This window comes from Arachis ipaensis, chromosome B1, assembly GCF_059453495.1.
Source record: "Arachis ipaensis isolate K30076 ecotype BB chromosome B1, ASM5945349v1, whole genome shotgun sequence".
NCBI classification, from domain to species: domain Eukaryota; kingdom Viridiplantae; phylum Streptophyta; class Magnoliopsida; order Fabales; family Fabaceae; genus Arachis; species Arachis ipaensis.
The window spans coordinates 152,180,994-152,201,159 of record NC_142436.1 but is presented as its reverse complement, the minus strand read 5'-3'; the positions used below and the strand labels follow the sequence as shown (position 1 = coordinate 152,201,159).

The 20,166-nt window shown below is 33.5% G+C and overlaps 4 protein-coding genes across 5 annotated transcripts; all 4 read left to right on the top strand.

Annotated features, from left to right (window-relative positions):
• On the top strand, nt 1-2,456 carry LOC107643321 (peroxidase N). The gene is made up of 4 exons (XM_021107386.2): nt 1-261; nt 445-630; nt 1,630-1,795; nt 1,893-2,456. Exons 1-4 carry the CDS (start codon nt 52-54, stop codon nt 2,312-2,314), a joined length of 984 nt encoding a protein of 327 aa, XP_020963045.1. The 5' UTR covers nt 1-51; the 3' UTR covers nt 2,315-2,456.
• Nucleotides 2,457-4,603: 2,147 nt separating this feature from the next.
• On the top strand, nt 4,604-7,369 carry LOC107643311 (eukaryotic initiation factor 4A-15). Its single transcript, XM_016346927.3, has 5 exons — nt 4,604-4,783; nt 5,147-5,216; nt 5,327-5,433; nt 5,642-6,072; nt 6,448-7,369. Exons 2-5 carry the CDS (start codon nt 5,149-5,151, stop codon nt 7,081-7,083), a joined length of 1,242 nt encoding a protein of 413 aa, XP_016202413.1. The 5' UTR covers nt 4,604-4,783; nt 5,147-5,148; the 3' UTR covers nt 7,084-7,369.
• A 1,573-nt stretch (nt 7,370-8,942) lies between these two features.
• DWA1 (DWD (DDB1-binding WD40 protein) hypersensitive to ABA 1) lies at nt 8,943-13,933 on the top strand. Of its 2 annotated transcripts, none has more exons than XM_088502317.1 (13): nt 8,943-9,381; nt 9,489-9,517; nt 9,612-9,707; nt 9,849-9,925; nt 10,334-10,379; nt 10,504-10,564; nt 10,682-10,735; nt 10,848-10,928; nt 11,453-11,492; nt 11,586-11,698; nt 12,906-13,016; nt 13,129-13,245; nt 13,388-13,933. In XM_088502317.1, the coding sequence occupies exons 1-13, from the start codon at nt 9,184-9,186 to the stop codon at nt 13,475-13,477; spliced, it is 1,113 nt and encodes a 370-aa protein (XP_088358443.1). In that variant the 5' UTR covers nt 8,943-9,183; the 3' UTR covers nt 13,478-13,933. The 2 variants fall into 2 exon arrangements, 1 of the variants encoding a protein (XP_088358443.1); XR_015902645.1 differs by having other exon boundaries at nt 8,971-9,381; nt 13,139-13,245.
• A 1,285-nt stretch (nt 13,934-15,218) lies between these two features.
• LOC148578899 (eukaryotic initiation factor 4A-15) lies at nt 15,219-18,137 on the top strand. The gene is made up of 5 exons (XM_088502316.1): nt 15,219-15,460; nt 15,824-15,893; nt 15,987-16,093; nt 16,300-16,730; nt 17,120-18,137. Exons 2-5 carry the CDS (start codon nt 15,826-15,828, stop codon nt 17,753-17,755), a joined length of 1,242 nt encoding a protein of 413 aa, XP_088358442.1. The 5' UTR covers nt 15,219-15,460; nt 15,824-15,825; the 3' UTR covers nt 17,756-18,137.
• The last annotated feature ends 2,029 nt before the right edge of the window (nt 18,138-20,166 follow it).

The following is a 20,166-nucleotide window of genomic DNA, read 5'->3' as shown; positions in this document are numbered from 1 at the left end:
GCTTATTGAATTAAATCTTAGCTTAGCTTGTTATACAAAGTAACAAACACCATGAAGAGGGGATGTAGCTGTTACATTTGGGCCATGAGTATGTTGGTGTTGTTTTTGGGAACAAGGTCCCAACTCACAACAGATTTCTATAACACAACATGCCCTAACCTTTTCAAAGTGGTAAGGAGACAGGTTCAAAATGCCCTCATGAATGAGATGAGAATGGGTGCTTCTTTGCTTCGTCTCCACTTTCATGATTGCTTTGTAAATGTAAGCTAATTTTTTTTTTACCAAAGATAGAATACTCGAACCCACAACCTCTTAATTGAGTATAAGGAGACTATGTTATTTGAGCTATAACTCATTGACAACTTAATTACTATGTTATATATTATTGGTTATTTTTGCATTGCATAATAATCTTGGGGTATGTATTTTTTGGATGATCATCAGGGTTGTGATGGATCAATATTGCTAGATGGAGGTAACGATATTGAAAAGTTAGCGGGTCCAAACTTGAATTCTGTAAGAGGATTTGACGTTGTAGATACAATCAAAAGTTCTGTGGAGGCTGCATGTAGTGGAGTTGTATCTTGTGCTGATATATTAGCCATAACCGCTAGAGATGCTGTTTTCCTTGTAATCATTCTATCTTTTTATTCATCCCTCACATAAAATTATATTCTTATAAATACGATAAATGATAATTGTTTGATGATTTTTAACATATTTTACTCTGGAACCTAGATAAAAATGTCTAAAATATTTTTTTTTAAAGATAGTTTTTTAACATATATAATCGATTAAATCATATTATTTTTGTCAAAATTAGATTAGACAAATTAATTTGACCGAAAAAATATTGAATCAAATTTTAAATCGGTCTAAATTAATATTTTTTTTTACAAAAAATTACTACAATACGCTTATTATAGAAAATGACTAAAATACTCCTATTATATATATATATATATTTGAAAATTCTAAATCCTAACTCTATGACGGCAGAAAAGTAAAGGGTTAGAATTTAGAATTCTCAAAATTAATAAAGGTATTGTAGTCATTTTTTATAAAAAATAATATTAATTTAGATCAATTCAATACTTAATTCATTATTTTTTCGATCAAATTAATTTGTCTGGTCTAATTTTGACAAAAATAATATAGTTTAATCAATTATATATATGTGTTAAATTTTACTTATAAGAAAACATTTTTAAAAAAAGACGTTTTAGACGTCTTTATTGGAGTGGTTCCTATTTTACACTTATTGTTCTGCTAGGTTGCATTTGATCTTAAGAAAAAAAAAATAAAACATAAAAAACAAGACACAAAAATTAATGTTCTTAGATTTTATTTAGTGATAAACTAAAACAAGTTTTGAAAATCTAATTTATTCTTTTTTTTTATTCAAAATATTTAAGAAAAAAATATAATAATAAAAATATAAGTATAAAAAGTTAGTGTCTTTTCTATTATAATGGACACAAAATACATTAATTCAATATCTATAGACACAATATTTTTATTCATATCCCATCTGTTAAATACGATTTTATGTCTCTGTATTTCTATTTCAGTGTTCGGTACCTATAAATAAATGCAACCTCAAGTGATTAACAGTTTAATGTTTTGTAGAGCGGTGGTCCGTTTTGGAACGTTTTATTGGGTCGACGAGATGGGACAATTTCAAATGGAACATTGGCAAGTCAAGTTCTTCCAACTCCATTTGATCCATTGAATACTATTATTTCAAAGTTCACTAATGCAGGCCTCAATCTCACTGATGTTGTTGCTTTATCAGGTAATAAAACTAAGTATCAGGCATAACAATAAGGAATTATATTGAAGATAAATGCAATTAATTTAGGCTAATAATAATATTTTGTATGTGAATGAAGGTGCTCATACTATTGGGAGAGGAAGGTGTGTACTATTTAGCAATAGATTATTCAACTTCTCAGGAACAGGTTCACCAGATCCAACACTAGACACTAGCATGCTTTCAGATCTACAAAGTTTGTGTCCCCAAAATGGTGATGGAAACACAACTGCTCCACTTGATAGGAACTCCATAGATCTATTTGACAACCACTATTTCAAGAACCTACTCAACTCCAAGGGCCTTCTTAGTTCTGACCAGATACTCTTCTCTAGTGATGAGGCTGTTTCAACTACTAAGGCTTTGGTCCAAACCTATAGCAATAATTCTGCACTTTTCTTTGCAGATTTTGCTAATTCTATGATCAGGATGGGGAATATCAATCCTAAGACTGGCTCTGATGGAGAGATTAGGAATACTTGCAGGGCCATAAATTCCTAGTATATATTTGCCATTATATGTATCATGGTTAATTAATTAGCAAAAGATGTGAAATAAAGTAGAAACTTGATGTGAAGTTGATAATTGAGAGTCGTTAAATAATTTGACAAGTTTGGCTGAATTGTTATCTAACGATTCTCAACTATCAACTTCATATGAAGTTAAGTGAATTTCCACCGTGAAACAATAATAACAAGATGAAGATCATCATGATCAATAGTGTAGTTTAGTTTTATTTGGTATTGGTGTCTTGTTATGTTGTTCATGTTCATCAACAGTTTAAGGAAAAGTTTAGGGACCAGCAACTTTATTAAATTCTAATGAGCATGTAACCGCTAGGGCTGGCAATGGGCAATGGGTTTGGACCTTACCCTAATCCTACCCGCGGGTTGAGAATCTCTCAACCCTAACCCTACCCGCACCCTAAAATTCTAAACCCTACCCTACCCTACTCTACCCGCAGAAATATCAAATATTTTCAGAGTAAATATAAAATTCAATTATTTCAAATTTTATACGTATTAATAACATAAAAAAAAAACTAATGCTCTAAATTATTAAATTAACTAACTAGTTTAGTGGTAGTTCACTTATTATAAGTCGTTATATAAGAGAGGTTGTGGGTTCAACTCTCACTTCCTTCACTATATAGAGAGGTTTTTATAAAATATGTGTTATATATGAGGTGCGGGTAGGGTAGGATAGGATACACCCTAAACCCATACCCTACCCTACCCGCAGGCATACCGGACCGTACCATACCCTACCCGAACGGGTTGGACCAGATTGGGTACCCACGGATAGGGTATGAATTGCCAACCCTAGTAACCAGTAAAAAAAAGTGAGCCATTGGATAAAATTTCACACCAATCTCACACCATTAAAACCATCATTAATAATTATTTGATGGCTACAAATCACAAAAGTTGCTGACCTTATTCTTCCTCGCAGTTTAATATATGGTACTCAAATGTATTACAATACCAATTTCAAGAAGATTATGAAATTAATAATTAATAATAACTAATGTAGTTGTTAATTAATTTCCAGCAATATATAAATGTTTATATAGGATAAATTCTTCTAACATAAAAAAATTGATAAAATAAAAAAACGAGAGTCTAATTATCGTTAAATCAAGATGCTGAAACTTATAATAAAAATTATAAATTTAATTAATCTATATTACTTATCACTTTATAATTTTTCTCACAATTTTTTTTTGTAAATATGACATACGTTAAAGTGTTAATTATTTCCAAAATTGATAAATACTAGCTAATCTTCATGGCAGAAAAAAACAGTTGACATTACAAAAATTGAAATAATTATTAATTAATTTCAAGGATAAATGAAATTAAAATAATTTATGTTTTTTCCGTACAAAAAGAAAATATCTCAACATATCAACTAAAAATTTAAATATAATGGATTCAACTCTAACACATGTATATAATGAAACAAAATTTGAGTTTTAGATGTAATGTTTAAAATTTTCCAGTAGTTAGTTTCATATATATTTCAATATAATTATTGCATGTATTTTAAAAATTAGTTTATAAATCAATCATTCAAATAGAATATATATTAAAATATAAAATATATATTAAAAAATAAATTAAATAAATATGTATTTATATATAAATATATAGTAATTAATTTTTTTTGTATATAGAATATTTTTTAAGAATATTTAAAAAGATGTAGCATGTAATATTGGTTAAATTTATAGAAAATCAATATATCCAACTAAAATGATATCATCTAATTGAATTGATTCAACAATTTTGTTTGTTTAGAAGATTTGATCTCCGAGTGATTTGTATCAAATTTGGAAACTTATCTTATAACTTCTTATATAAATAAGATTAAAATCAAGTGACATGAAAAAAAAAAAAAAACAAAGTGAAATTACGAAAAGAGAAAAGCTATGTTATGTTATTATCATATGGGGACTGAAGCTGCGAATGTGATTGGTACACGTGTTAAATGTCTTTGGCGGTGAAGATCCAAGGGTTCAGTAGGGTTTTGACCCGTGTGAGTTGACCGAATGCTCAGGGGTAAAGTTGGAATGACGATAAAGAACTACAGTATCGAAGGGTAGTATACGGTATAGGAAACATTTCAAGTGCACTGGGAGTACCGGTGCTCTAGTTGTTTTAACCGTTGATTTGAATTATAAAAATATATATAATATATATTAATTAAAATCAACGGTTAAAACAACTGGTGCACCGGTACTCCCCAATGCATTTGAAATGTTTCCTACGGTATAATGTAGTAGGGAACCACCCTTGTTTCTTTTCTCACTTTACAAAACACTCTCTCTTATTATCTCTCCTCAACTCCGCGGCGTAGATCCGAGGAGTTTGGGAAACCCTAACTCCGTTCAATCTTCTTCACTGCGAAAATCTTCGTCTTCGTCTTCTTCATCATCAACATCAACATCAACATCATCATCATCCGCAGGTGAGTCTCTTCTATTCCATCCTTCTCTGATTCAACGATCTTGTTCTCACAGTTGTTTCAGTCGCTTCCGATTAACTGTTTATATATATATTTTTTTGTTTTTCCTTCGCTGTTATTCGTTATTGTTGAGCGGCTGTTGTTTTATGCAAGTTAACGATTGTGTCATATTATGGTTCGAGCCTTTCTGAAACTAAACCTTTTTTGTATCAACGAGTGATTTCATCAATTTTTTTTCTGGTTAGAGCTTATGCTGATTTGATATTCCTATTTTTTTTTTTATGTTTTTGGTATCCATTAGGTTGTTTTTATGGCGCTGATACTCGTAATTTATTTGTGTGGCGTATGTTTTTGTTGGTGTTGCAGTCATGGCAGGAGCTGCACCTGAGGGAACACAGTTCGATGCTCGTCAATTTGATGCCAAAATGAATGATTTGTAAGTGATTTCGCTTTTTTCTTACTATCAGGCCAATATATTAGTTTATTTTTGTCTTTCGGGTTTAATTTATGGTGTTGTTCGCTCGCTCTGTCGGCTCTTGGATACAGACTCACAGCTGATGGACAGGACTTCTTCACATCTTATGATGAGGTGTACGATAGCTTTGATGCTATGGGTTTGCAAGAGAATCTCCTCAGAGGCATTTATGCTTATGGTAAACTTTTACTAGTCCCTTTAATATATATATATTTCATCGATAGTATAGTGCCAACATAGAACCTAGCATGGTGTTCGATCTGTTATGCTTTATTATGCTAAACTGCCTTGTTTGTTTGTCCCACTAACGTATTTGTCATGTACTTTTAGTTGAAATTTTAGAATGTAAAACTTCTATTATTAAACTAATATGGTTTGTTCTGTAGGTTTTGAAAAGCCATCAGCTATTCAGCAAAGGGGAATAGTCCCATTCTGCAAGGGACTTGATGTTATTCAACAGGCCCAATCCGGAACTGGAAAAACTGCAACTTTCTGCTCTGGAATCCTGCAACAACTTGACTACAGCCTGACTGAATGTCAGGCCTTGGTTTTAGCGCCAACCCGTGAGCTTGCTCAGCAGATTGAGAAGGTCATGCGGGCGCTTGGAGATTATCTAGGTGTGAAGGTTCATGCCTGTGTGGGAGGCACCAGTGTTCGTGAAGACCAACGCATTCTAGCCAGCGGTGTTCATGTTGTTGTTGGTACTCCTGGACGTGTCTTTGATATGCTGCGCAGACAGTCACTTCAGCCGGATCACATTAAAATGTTTGTGTTGGATGAGGCTGATGAAATGCTTTCAAGGGGTTTTAAAGACCAGGTACTTTTTTACTTGCTTGATGACTTCTGTTTTCATTTTTCCTTTTGTTATTAAGATATTATCGATCGTTACTGCTCGGTTATAGATACGTAAAATCATCCGATGCAAATTTGTCTGTTTACCCAAACCCAGCATTAGTTCCTACTTGTATCTGATCAATTGTACTTTCTGACTGTTTAATGATTATACTTTATATTTTCAAGTGCCCTCCAGTTTTTATATTTCCTTTATCAGTTAAAAGCTGACCCCCACTTAGTGGAATAAGGCTTTGTTGTTGTTTTTTATCTGCTAAAAGTTCTTATTTTGCGACTCTTAATTTCCGATTATTTTTTTTTGTATAATTTCTATATCCATTCTCTGCTTCCTTGTTATCAGATCTACGATATATTCCAGTTGCTGCCATCTAAGATTCAGGTTGGAGTTTTCTCTGCCACAATGCCCCCTGAGGCCCTTGAAATTACTAGAAAGTTCATGAACAAACCTGTGAGGATCCTTGTGAAGCGCGACGAGCTCACTTTGGAGGGTATAAAGCAGTTTTATGTCAATTGTGAGAGAGAGGAATGGAAGCTCGACACACTTTGTGATCTGTACGAGACATTAGCCATTACCCAGAGTGTCATTTTTGTCAACACCAGAAGGAAAGTAGATTGGTTGACGGACAAGATGCGAAGCCGAGACCACACGGTGTCAGCCACCCACGGAGACATGGACCAGAATACAAGGGACATCATTATGCGGGAGTTCCGTTCTGGGTCTTCCCGTGTTCTGATAACAACCGATCTTCTGGCACGTGGTATTGATGTTCAGCAAGTGTCTCTCGTAATAAACTATGATCTCCCTACACAGCCCGAGAACTATCTCCACCGTATCGGTCGTAGTGGTCGGTTTGGTAGGAAGGGTGTTGCCATCAACTTTGTCACGAAGGATGATGAAAGAATGCTGTTTGACATCCAGAAGTTTTATAATGTGCAAATCGAGGAGCTGCCTGCAAATGTTGCTGAACTCCTCTGATGAGATTTTGTCTTCCAACATGTCTGAGAAAAGCTAGTTTATGTTTGGTTAAGTGTTATGTAATGTTTCTTCTCCCCCTTCCCCAACGCCTCTTTTTTTCCTCATTTGGTATTTCCTTTGAAACCCTTTTTTAATGGGCCTAGTAAGTTTATTTAGATTGTCAGTCGTTTGGATATCGAAGTGTAAGGTATTTTAAATTGGAAACCGATTATTGCCCATTTTGGTGTATGGCTGTGTCGCACGTTTCTGTAAGGTAATTTATCTATTGGCACTTTTTGTGGCTTATGTTTGGCCTTTTCTTTAGGTATATATATTCTCGGTGTCAGATATACCAAGCTTGGTTTGTGTTTATTTTTGTTGGTGGTTATATAGAATCATCAGTTAGGTTACTACCTTTATTTTTGGAGTAAATAATCAAATTAGTCAATGAAAAATCATTCGTATTTCAAATTCACTTTTGAAAGATTTTTTTAATGAAATTTGTTCTTTAAAAATTTTATATTAATCATGTTAGTCGTTTTTTAAATTTATTTTTGAAAGATTTTTTTAAACAACATTATTCTTTAAATATTTTAAGTTAATCATGTTAGTCAGTGTATGTTAGTCAGTGTACTAGGTGTGTTAATAGTTAACTAGGATTACTAAGTGTGTTTTGATGTTATTTAGCGTACTACATCAATAAATTATGACGTTATTAGTAATAGAAATAACGGAATGATTAACATGGCTAATTTAAAATCTTTAAAGGATGAATTTGATTAAAAAAAATTTTCAGAGACCAATTTAGTTAATAAGTGATCTTTTAAGACTATTTAACCATTTACTCTTTATCTTCGTGTAAAGTACTAACTCAATTCTTGTCTTTTTTCTCCGAATCACAACGTAATCCCATAGAAAATACCTACTTTCAACGTTTACTCCTCCTCTTCTACTCCTGAGCTCTTTGTTGCTATTCATGGTGTTTTTAGGGTTCTAGAATTGCAACAAAGTGAGAGAGACGACGACACTCATCTATTAAACATCTTCTAGTGGAGCAAAATGGTGTTTTTTTGCTCACGTAGATGAAAATAAAGAAGCCCTTGTCATTTTTGCTCACGTGGATGAAGACAGATTCCGTCATAATTGATAGAAGCAAAAATTGATTAATAATATTTTTTTGTATAATATTAATTAAAAGATATCAAGAGATAAACATTTTAGACAATATTCTAATTTTATACTATTAAAAAAATTTAAAATTGGAAAATAATAAATTTCCTTGGCCATATATTATATTACTAAGTCTTATAAAATTTCAATTAATCAATTATTGTCATTCTATTATTGGACCCAACTTTTTACTGGGTTAATAAAGGGCTCAAGGCCCAAGAAGATTGAAAAGAGGCTAGAGAAAAGAAAAATCTCCAAAAAAAAAAAAAGAAAAATCTCCAAAAAACTTCGGTTTAGTGGTAAACTTCTTTGATTTGTAATAAATTCACTTTAAGGGCTTGTTTGGGTGAGCTTTTGAAAAAAGATATTCTTTTTAGTTATCTTTTTTTAAAAGATCTTATAGAAAAATAAAAGTAATTTTATGTTTGGATATCTCATGTAAAAATGTTTTTTTATCTATCAATTATATTTGGGTATAACAATATAAAAGTATTTTTTTGTTCATTTATTACACGAAAAACATCTTTTTTTAAGGAAAAAAGATCTTTTAAAAAAAGATATAAATTACAGCTTCTCAAAAAAGATCTTTTTTTGATTTTACTAGTGCTTTTATTTTTACTGCTAGAAATTTGCTAAACACGTTAAAAAATAAAAAAATATAATAAAAGAAGATCTTTTTTTAACAAAATAATGGTACCCAAACATACACTAAGAATGAGAATCCTTAATACCTATAACAAAAAGAATGGGAATCCTTAATTTTCAACCGAACCTGATAAAAAGAGAAAAGAAAAAAAAATCCATCAGCATTCAGCTCCCCGCCAAATATAAACATTAATGCGTATTTTTAGCCCAAGAAAAAGGCGCGTGAGCGGTGAGTGAGCTGAAATGAGTACCTAGACTGAGCAGTGTCAGTGAAGCGGCGGCGGCGGCGGCGCGGTGCAGGTGACAATGTGCGGCGACGCAACCAACTGGGACGAAAATGCGTACAGGGAACGCCTCCTCAAGGAGAGGGAGATCCAAACCCGAACCGTTTTCCGTACGGCTTGGGCTCCTAGTCCCCGAAACCCTAATCCTCACTCTCTCGTCGTTGCTTCCAGCGACGGTTCTATCGCCTCCTACTCCATCCCTTCCTGCATCTCCAACCTCGTCAGTCACCACTCTCTTATCTCCCATCGTCATTTGCCTCTTGTTTTTTTTGTTAGAGATTGAACTTGTGATTCTGAGTTTATTTATTTTATTAATTTTTTTCGCAGAAAAGTAATACCGATGCCAATGCGGCTAGGTGAGTTTGCATTGCGATTTTATGGTAATTTAAGTTTTATCTGTTGTGTTTATTGGAGTTAACTGTGTTTTGATATGGATTGGAATTGGCGCAGATTATTGGCTGAACCAGATTGCTTCTTTCAAGGGCATGATGGACCTGCATATGATGTCAAATTCTATGGTGATGGTGAAGATGTACTGTTGTTAAGGTTCAAATTTGTGCTATTATCTCTATGGCTCTAATTTTATTACGTTATATTGGTCTCCATCTACCTGTTGCTGATGGTGAATTAAACATGAGGATTGTCGCATGTTATTGGATACCGGTTGACTGTAGCTTTGACTTGCAGTTGTGGAGATGATGGGTGGATTCGAGGATGGAGGTGGAAGGAACTTGCAAACTCAAATAGTGCTGTTTCTTCTCAAGGTTGTGCTTCTGGGCTGAAACTTGCTTAGATCTTTGATGATTCAATTAGTATCCTGTTATTCTAACTGTTCCATCTTGCATTTTGACTTTCTTGCATGAGACTTGTTAATATACGTGACAGCCATCGAGTTGATTGATGTGTTATTGCAAAGTTTATATTCCGAAAATAAGTAATTGGGATTGATGTGTCAGTGTGATGCCTGCGGAGTTGATCTTTATTCGGGCTTGGATTATTTTGTTCATTCATTTTCTCCTGTGCCCTGCTGTATTATCCATGATTAGGGAGGTTTTCTGTTCACCTCCTTGTGTTTTATGTCTTTTCCGCACTCCACTTTCCGCTCACATTTTTACCTTTGAAATGGATGAATTCTTCAATCTCTTTATGCATGTTGTTTCCTATTATTTCAGGAAACAATATCAAACCCATACTTGACCTGGCAAATCCTCAACACAAGTGAGCTTTAACTTTTACAGAATGCATACTCCTTGTTAGCCAGATCTGCTTCCAATCAGTTACTCCCCTTCCTCCTGGAGTCCTGGTCCCTTATTAACATCACACCGTTATTGTTGTCTTTCAGAGGTCCTTGGGGTGCACTTTCACCTATCCCTGAGAATAATGCTATTGCTGTTAATTCTCAGGTTTTTAATATTTCCTTTTTTTTTTTCTCTTTTAGTTTAAAGAATATCGTTTTTCATAACAGTTTGTTTCGTTGATTGTGTGTGTTCAACTGTTCATGCTTCCTTGTTCAATTGCAGGGAGGATCTGTTTTCTCTGCTTCTGGTGATTCTTGTGCATATTGTTGGGATGTGGTATGTATTTGTGGGGGGTGAATATAATTTTTGTTTAGGAGGTTTCTTGGTATAAATTGATTTATTTGTTGTATCTGTTGTTCTCCTTGGTTAACAAGTTTTAATACTGTAGGAAACTGGTAAAGTGAAAATGGTATTTAAGGGGCACTTGGACTACTTGCACTGCATAGTTGCTCGCAACTCATCCAATCAGGTCTCGAGTCTTAACCCTATGACTTCTGTTAGTTTCACTAGTTGGTGATCATTTTATCTATTTTGCTGTAATAATATTTCTTTTATTGAAAAAGAAAAAAATAACTTGGTGTTTATGCCCTAATTTTTTGTGGCCATATTTATGGAATATAAAGTGCTACACACCTTTTTGCAGGCAATTAAAGATCTAAACAGTGGATGTAAGAGGAAAAGGAGTGCTCCTAGTGATATTAGTAGTAGTCTAAAATATAGAGCGGGTCGATAACGTGGAGTCTAATAATTTGGTTATAGCCCTATCATTCTATTGTTTATTGAACAAAAATTGAATGAGCTATGGACTTTTGGAGCTTTTAGGATTGAGTGCATGCACTTTTAGACTTGAGACATTAGGGAATATATGAGCTAGTATTTTAAAATCTGATTGCTAAACGTCCCTGTTGCTGCCATTTATTCAGAATTGTCACCCCACTGTAGTCTGTATGTACTCTCGAGTGTTCTAACTCCTTTTTTAATACCAATGTTCAGATCATAACTGGTTCAGAGGACAGGACTGCACGAATTTGGGGTACATTTTTCTATAAATTATTTGGTTCATTAAATATATTTGTGCAGAATTTTGGCTGATACTTTTGTTTTTGTGGCTTCTATACCATACTAGATTGCAAAAGTGGAAAGTGTATCAAAGTGATTGATCCAGTAAAAGATTTGAACTTAAAAGGATCTGTTTCATGGGTTGGCTGTGTTGCATTAGATGCAAGTGAGAGCTGGTTGGTAAGCCTCTAAGATTTCATACTTCCCTTCCATTGATCTCTCCCTTCTTTTGGTCTACATGTGCCTATGTAGTAAAAGAAATACGAATTTCTAGACAAAATGATGTTGATCACTTCCTAGCAGGGGTGGCAAGCGGTCTAGACCACCCCGCCAAAAGCCTGCCAGTTGGTGGGTTAGCCCGCCCCGCCCCGCCTAGTGAGGCGGTCCCTAATATCTATCCCACCCTGCCTAACGACGGGTTGGCAGGCCGGTGGGCTAAGCCTGCCTTCTCTCTCTCTCTCTCTCTCAAAAATTACTAAACCATTAAATATTGAAAAAAAAAATACAATTTTACAAACATTTTAATAAATCTATAATTTCTAAATTCATATAATTCTAAATTTCTGATAAATGTAATCTTTAACCAAGTTTTTTGAAACAAAATAATCAAACAAACATTGTCCAAATTAAAACATTCTTCAAAGCATTTAATTAAACATTGTTCAAATCTCATCAATCAAACATTATCCAAGTTATAGCTTAAGTAAAATAAACAAACATTCCAAAGACAAATTTGTGAGTAGGGTTAGGGGTGGGTGGGGAGACAGATGGGAGTGACTTGTGCTTATGGGTAGGGTTATTTGTGCTGGGTTTGGTAGTTGAGTTTATGGGTTTGGGTAGTTTTTGGTTTAGGCTATAAAAAAAATAGCGGGCCCGCCGGGCTAGCCCGCACCGTCAAAGGCCGCCAAAGCTGTGGGTTTTAGGCTTTTTTTTTAAATTTTGGCGGACTCAAAACTCTAGCCTGGCCTGCCTTTTTTCGGCCCGACGAACTCCGGCCCGTTTGCCACCCTTACTTCCTAAGTTACCTATGGTTGCAGACTTGCAGTTGGTATCCAGCTATGAGAACAGATATTTAGATAATGATTTTACACTTAATTTATTGTCCTATTTTACAATCAGAGGAGCTAACTCATATTAACATTGGCATATGGCAAGTTAACAATCAAATAGAACTTCGTTTCCCTTAGTTCGTAGTTGTGATACAATTCCTCGTTTAGTATAATCATTGTTACAGAAATGCTATTTGTTGCTACCCTCTGCTAAACTTTCTATTATTAATAACTATCACATTTTATGGCCAAAATATCCCTTTCTAAAGGCATTATGTATCTTGTAATTGCCGTTTGCTTCTGTGAATGGTTAAGGGACCATTGTCATCATTCCACAGGCTTGCAGTAGTGGACGGAATATATCCCTTTGGAACCTTCCTGCTTCAGAGTGCTTATCAAGGATTTCAACTCGTGCTTCTGTACAGGACATGCTATTTGACAGCAACCAAGTGAGTTGGCTAACCTTCATAATTCATATCTTTTGTTTCTGCCGTCTTGCTGTCTTGAACACTAAACGATCAAAATAGCCCTAATTTGTATCTCAACTCTCACCTCTGTCAGATTTTGGCAGTTGGTGCAGATCCTCTACTCAATCGCTTTGACATGAATGGTGCAATCCTTTCGCAAATACAGTGTGCTCCTGCATCAGCTTTCTCTGTCTCCTTACATCCTGCAGGGGTAGGTTCTGGTTCTGATTCAACATCTTATTGCTGTTGAGATGGGTCACTGTGTGGTCAACTCAAGCTTGCTGCATTCATGACTTGTTATTTTCTAGTTTATTTTATTTATGTTGAATGCATTACTGCGTTATTCTTTCCAGGTTGTGGCAGTTGGAGGTTATGGATGCCTTGTAGATGTTATCTCACAATTTGGTAGCCATATGTGCACATTCCATTGCAAGTGCATTTAAGCGAATTCTGCAGTTAGTTTGAAAATTCTGAAGTTTCAAGCTCAGAATGATTCCCATGTCGATGAATCACAAAAATAACAGGCAAATGTACGGTCAAATGAGATGCTATTAAATATTGGGCCACAAAAGTGGGAGCTTTGATTTGTTCTTGGTAATATGTGGCAGGAGCTGTACCATTCTACGCGGACCAAAATGCCACAGATTTGTTGCTCGCCGCAGAAACATCTGAGGTTTAAAGATGGTCCGTATAGTTGTATTAATTATATGTATTATTTATTATGGATTGATTTAATTCCGTGGGAGAGAGTTTTACATTGAAGGAAGGTCAAACAAAATTCCGTGGGAGAGAGTAGTTCTGTTTTAATGAGAATGTGTTTGAAGGGCAGAAGATATAATAAAAAGGTAATTTAAGAATAATATATTTTTTAAGGGAGTTAACAAAAAACTAATGATTGAGTATTTTTATTTAACAGAATTAATTTTTTATAGATATAATATTAATTTTATTTTTTTTGGTTAATTTTTTCAGTATTTAAAATTTTTTTAGTTAAAAATAACTATTTACTCTTTGGTTTAATTTCGGAAAATAGTTTTGATATTTTGATCTCAATCAGATTTGCATTGAAAAGAATGAAATTACTAATGATGTAATTGGAACACTTGTTAAGTGACTTTGGCGGTGGAGAATGGAGATGCATGGGTTCAATGAGTTTGACTTGTGTGTTGCCTCTGTATCTGTAAAAAATTAGACATTAAGAGAGATTTGATATATATTTCTTCTCAAATAATTTTATTTCTCTGATTATTATTTAAAGGGATGAATTTAGGACTATTTGCTAAAGTTTTGTTTGGTTAGAAAAAAGAAAATAAAGGAAAAGAAAGTGAGCAAGAAAGAAGATAAATGAAAGTTGATTGAAATCTTAGTCTTTCTAGATTTATTTGTATAAAAAGAAAATAAAAAAAGGAAATGAAAGTTAAAAGATATTAGTAGCAAATCATATTTTTTTTGTTATTCAAACTTTAGATATTACCAAATTATAAATTATTTAAATGAAATATGTTTATAAAATGAATGTTTTTTAAATAGTTATTGAACTAAAAGTGCTCACAAAACTCTTTTAATTAATAGGATAATTTATACTAATAAATTAAATAGAGTTTAAAATTATGTAAATGTTCTAAATTAATTTTCGTTACACATCTGTCTTAGAGTATTTCCATAAAAATCGAATCAATATTTATAATAGCTAATGAATTTGATTTATTTACATAAAAATATTCTAAGATATATAACAAAAATTAATTTAAGACATCTGTATAACTTTAAATTTTATTTAATTTATTAGTATAAATTATCCTAATTAATGTAAAGCAATTGAAGCAACTAAAAAAGAAAAGTCACTAAGCAAGAATAATGTGCTACAAAGTCAGATGGTTGAGGATACAATTAAAGTGGTTAAAATCTTAATTTAATAATTTTTAAATTTTGTATATTGAATAAATCAACTAATATTTAAATTGTGTATATATAAAATAATTCTCTTATTTAAATTATATTATAATTTTAAATTATATCAATTATATTATATGTAAATAAAAATTCAATCATCTATATTAAAGATATTTAACTAAACTGATCTTTTGTGTATATATAAAATTTTTTACATCTTATTTAATTTGCCATTTATCTTTCTATTTTTTATCATTTATCTTATGGATTTTTTGTGTATATATAAAGTTCGAGAAGACTATTTATTATTTTAACTAATTTGGTATTCGTTATTATTTTGTCGATTAATCCACTAGAGAACCCTTGTTTCTTTTCTCACTTCACAAACACACACTCTTATTCTCTCCTTAACTCCGCGGCGTAGATCCGAGGAGTTTGGGAAACCCTAACTCCGCTCGATCTTCTTCCACTGCAAACATCTTCGTCTTCTTCATCATCAACATCAACGTCAATATCAACATCATCATCCGCAGGTGAATCTCTTCTCGATTCAACGATCTTGTTATCCCAGTCTTTCAGTCTCTTCTGATTAACTGTATATATGTTCTTTTATTTTTTATTTTTCCTTTGCTGCTATTCGTTATTGTTGAGCGGATGTTGTTTTATGCAAGTTAACGCTTGTTTCGTATTATGGTTCGAGCCTTTTTGAAACTAAAACTTTTTGTATCAGCAAGTGATTCACATCAATTTTTTATTACGGTTAGAGCTTATGCTGATTCGATATTTATTTTTTTTTATGTTTTTTGGTTTCCATCAAGTTGTTTTTATGGTGCTGATTCTGTAATTATTTGCGTGGCATAATTGTTTCTGTTGTTGTATTTGTTTTGGTGTTGCAGTCATGGCAGGAGCTGCACCTGAGGGAACACAGTTCGATGCTCGTCAATTTGATGCCAAAATGAATGATTTGTAAGTGCTTTCCCTTTTTCCTCGTTATCATTCCAACATAGTTATTTTTTTGGGGTTGAATTTATGGTTCATTGTCATATCTTGGATTCACAGACTCACAGCTGATGGACAGGACTTCTTCACATCTTATGATGAGGTGTACGATAGCTTTGATGCTATGGGTTTGCAAGAGAATCTCCTCAGAGGCATTTATGCCTATGGTAAACTTTTACTAGTCCCTTTAATTTATATGTTTTTTAGAAAATGTATTTAATCGATAATGTATGGTGGCAGCATAGAACTTAGCATGTGTTCGATTTGTTCTGCTTATTATGCGTAAACTGCCCTGTTTGTTTGTCCCACTAATGTTGTCATGTAATTTTAGTTGAAATTTTGGAATGTAAAACTAGTATGATTTGTTCTGTAGGTTTTGAAAAGCCATCGGCTATTCAGCAAAGGGGAATTGTCCCATTCTGCAAGGGACTTGATGTTATTCAACAGGCCCAATCTGGAACTGGAAAAACTGCAACTTTCTGCTCTGGGATCTTGCAGCAACTTGACTACAGCCTGACTGAATGTCAGGCCTTGGTTTTAGCACCAACCCGTGAGCTTGCTCAGCAAATTGAGAAGGTTATGCGAGCGCTTGGTGATTATCTAGGTGTGAAGGTTCATGCCTGTGTGGGAGGCACCAGTGTTCGTGAAGACCAACGTATTCTAGCCAGCGGTGTTCATGTTGTTGTTGGTACTCCTGGACGTGTCTTTGATATGCTGCGCAGACAGTCACTTCAGCCGGATCACATTAAAATGTTTGTGTTGGATGAGGCCGATGAAATGCTTTCAAGGGGTTTTAAAGACCAGGTACTTCTTTATTTACTTGATTACTAATGTTTTCATATTTCACTTTATTATCAAGTTTTATAGATATGTAAAATCATCCCATGCAAACCTGTATTTTTTACCCTAGCCCATCATTAATTCCTACTTTATCTAATCGATTGTATTTTCTTCTCTTCTATTTCTGACTGTTTAATGTTTATACTTTCAAGTGCCCTCAGTTTTTTTATATTCATTGTCTGTTAAAAGTTCTTGAAATTTAGTGATTATTAATTTCTAGTTGAAGATAAATGTTACTTTGTTTCAATCAGTTTAAGCTTGTCACAGTTTTTGGCCATTGGTGTTGAATCATGAAAATTTGGTTTTGTTATTTGTATAACTTCTTTATCCATCATCTGCTTCCTTGTTATCAGATCTACGATATATTCCAGTTGCTGCCATCTAAGATTCAGGTAGGAGTTTTCTCTGCCACAATGCCACCTGAGGCCCTTGAAATTACTAGGAAGTTCATGAACAAACCTGTGAGGATCCTTGTGAAGCGTGACGAGCTCACTTTGGAGGGTATAAAGCAGTTTTATGTCAATTGTGAGAGAGAGGAATGGAAGCTCGACACACTTTGTGATCTGTACGAGACATTAGCCATTACCCAGAGTGTCATTTTTGTCAACACCAGAAGGAAGGTCGATTGGTTGACTGACAAGATGCGAAGCCGAGACCACACGGTGTCAGCCACCCACGGAGACATGGACCAGAATACGAGGGACATCATTATGCGGGAATTCCGATCTGGGTCTTCCCGTGTTCTTATAACAACCGATCTTCTGGCACGTGGTATTGATGTTCAGCAAGTGTCTCTTGTTATAAACTATGATCTCCCTACACAGCCTGAGAACTATCTCCACCGTATTGGTCGTAGTGGTCGGTTTGGTAGGAAGGGTGTTGCCATCAACTTTGTCACGAAGGATGATGAAAGAATGCTGTTTGACATCCAGAAGTTTTATAATGTGCAAATCGAGGAGCTGCCTGCAAATGTTGCTGAACTCCTCTGAAGAGATTTTGTCTTTCAACATGTTAGAGGAATACTAGTTTATGTTCGGTGAAGGTGTCCTTTTTTTTTTGTTCTTTTTTTCTTTTTGGGGTGATGATGTTTGGTTAAGTTTTATGTAATGTTTCTTCTCTCTCTCCGCGAACCCTTTTTTTTTCTCCCTAGTTTGTTATTTCGTTTGAAACCCCTTTTTTAATTGGCCTAGTAAGTTTATTTAGATTGTTAGTCGCTTCAACATCTAAGTGATAGGGTACTTGCAATGTGGAAACCCATTATTGCCCATTTTGGTGTATGCTTGTCGCACATTTCTACAAGGTAATTTGTCTAATATTACTTTACGATGTTTAGGGTTTTTTAAGAATATATTGACTGTTTTGTTTCATAAAGTAATTTGCTAGCATGGGTATAACGTTTTACGCTTTTACGTTACATTTTTGTCTTAACATTGACCATTTTGTTACGAATTCGTGGTGGTTTGAATTAGTTATTTCACTTATTTGACTTTTCATATATGTACCCGTCACTTCTACTATGCTTCGTGTTTTACGTTGGTTTTGTTTCCCTGTTAGATATACGATGCTTGATTTGTGTTGAAATTTATTGTTTGTTATATATATATATATATATGTCATTACTCTTACCTCTTTATTTGGTAACTGCAATTGGAAATATGATAGAAACAGATAGTACTATTCATTTATGGTTGCGTTTGTGTTTAATGTCTCATTTATGCGCCGGTAACTATTATTTGCGCTGCAATATTCCTTTTGCCAAAAGATAGGCATGGCCAGTTATTGTGTACTTGGAGTATGGTTTTGAGAACCGGACAATGATTTGGATATATCTGTCAAACAATTGGTGACTCAATTGAACTTGCTTTGGTTTCTTTTGCGGAAAAAACTTTGATGAATCTTCTATTTTAAAAACTTCTTTTTGGCAAAATATATATTTTGATGAATCTTTTATTATATTTAGTTTAATTTCAATTGGAATTCTAAATTTTTCGACTTCTAGTTATTTCGATTTAATGAACAATTCGATTTTTAAAATGTTAGATCAGAATTTGGTGGTTCATTATTAATGTCTAGGTGCAATGGTGAAAGTATTTAGGAAATTAACATTTTTGTCATTTCTCTTTTATAATGTAACTTTGTTTAACCACACCTTTACTCATGAGGATGGATCTTCACTCCTTATAATTTTAAATAGTTTTTAACTAGGATTATTAACTTCTAGTCATAAATTATAAATTATTTTAGTATTTTCTAAACACCATTTTGATGATATATATATAGAGAGAGAAAGAAGAGGAAAAAATTTTATGAAAGAAAAAGAAAAAGGAAAACCTTTTTGAGAGCTTCCAAACATGGTCTCGGATTTATGTCCTTTGACAAGTTTCATCCACCATTCGTGGCCATAATTTCAAGTTTCAACAAGGGAATTGAAGTACATTGATTGTCTACATTAGTTTTTTGACTTCTACTATATACATATCCATCCGTCACTTTTTTCTACCCTACACTTTACGTTGTTTTTGTTTCTCTGTGATATACGATGCTTGGTTAGTTGGTTTGCATTGAATTTTGTTACTTATTTTTCATCACTTTGGCAATTACCTTTCATGGTTTTATTGACTGCAGCTTGACATATGTTAAGATTCTAAATTCATTCATATCCACGAAATCGTATGAAAAAAAATGATAAAAGAATAAATTTTCATGATATTGAGTAAAGCAACTCATTTCTTAATCTTTTAAATTCTAACCATAATATTTCACTTAAAAATTCAAAACACTCACAAGGATCTCCAAAGTTGTTTATACTTATAAGTTAAGTTTAAGCTAAGATTATTAACCTTTACAATTACAATTCATTTTAACTATTAAAAAAGAGTATATGTATAAAATAAAAACTCATATGTAATCAATTTTATGTGAAGTTGATAATAAAAAATTATTAAATAATAATTTAATCAAATTTATTAAATTATTTAATAATTTTTAATTATTAATTTTATATTAAATTAACTGCACCTGAATTTATCCGGTATAAACTTCCAAAGCATGAAGCATGGTCTGAAATATCGCTCCTTTTTGACAGATATTATCCTTTTCTTGATGTGTTTGACGAGTATGCCATCATTGATGGCCATAACTTCAAATTTCAACTATGGGAAATGTAAGTACATCGAATCTATCGGTAGGTACAGAAAGTGACAAATAGAACCGAACAGTAGGGCGAGTGAGGATGAGAGGATTTTGATACATAAAATAAAGGACGTAAAGCAACGCAACCCTTTCCCTTTGTAATTAAGAATAAGGTGGCGCCTTACGTGTCAAATCTTAAGGCCTCAACCCCAACCTCTGCTCTATCTCCTTCATCTCTTCTCCATTACTTCTATAATATTCCTTAATT

Bases quoted from the DNA above. Each gene is read 5' to 3' on its own strand.
- LOC107643321 (XM_021107386.2), top strand. From the start codon at position 52: ATGAAGAGGGGATGTAGCTGTTACATTTGGGCCATGAGTATGTTGGTG. The intron at 262-444 runs GTAAGCTAATTT...GATGATCATCAG, and splicing joins TTCATGATTGCTTTGTAAAT to GGTTGTGATGGATCAATATT. The intron at 1,796-1,892 runs GTAATAAAACTA...ATGTGAATGAAG, and splicing joins TGATGTTGTTGCTTTATCAG to GTGCTCATACTATTGGGAGA.
- LOC107643311 (XM_016346927.3), top strand. From the start codon at position 5,149: ATGGCAGGAGCTGCACCTGAGGGAACACAGTTCGATGCTCGTCAATTT. The intron at 5,434-5,641 runs GTAAACTTTTAC...TTTGTTCTGTAG, and splicing joins CAGAGGCATTTATGCTTATG to GTTTTGAAAAGCCATCAGCT. The intron at 6,073-6,447 runs GTACTTTTTTAC...CCTTGTTATCAG, and splicing joins CAAGGGGTTTTAAAGACCAG to ATCTACGATATATTCCAGTT.
- DWA1 (XM_088502317.1), top strand. From the start codon at position 9,184: ATGTGCGGCGACGCAACCAACTGGGACGAAAATGCGTACAGGGAACGC. The intron at 9,926-10,333 runs GTTGTGCTTCTG...CTATTATTTCAG, and splicing joins TAGTGCTGTTTCTTCTCAAG to GAAACAATATCAAACCCATA. The intron at 10,565-10,681 runs GTTTTTAATATT...GTTCAATTGCAG, and splicing joins CTATTGCTGTTAATTCTCAG to GGAGGATCTGTTTTCTCTGC.
- LOC148578899 (XM_088502316.1), top strand. From the start codon at position 15,826: ATGGCAGGAGCTGCACCTGAGGGAACACAGTTCGATGCTCGTCAATTT. The intron at 15,894-15,986 runs GTAAGTGCTTTC...TTGGATTCACAG, and splicing joins GATGCCAAAATGAATGATTT to ACTCACAGCTGATGGACAGG. The intron at 16,094-16,299 runs GTAAACTTTTAC...TTTGTTCTGTAG, and splicing joins CAGAGGCATTTATGCCTATG to GTTTTGAAAAGCCATCGGCT.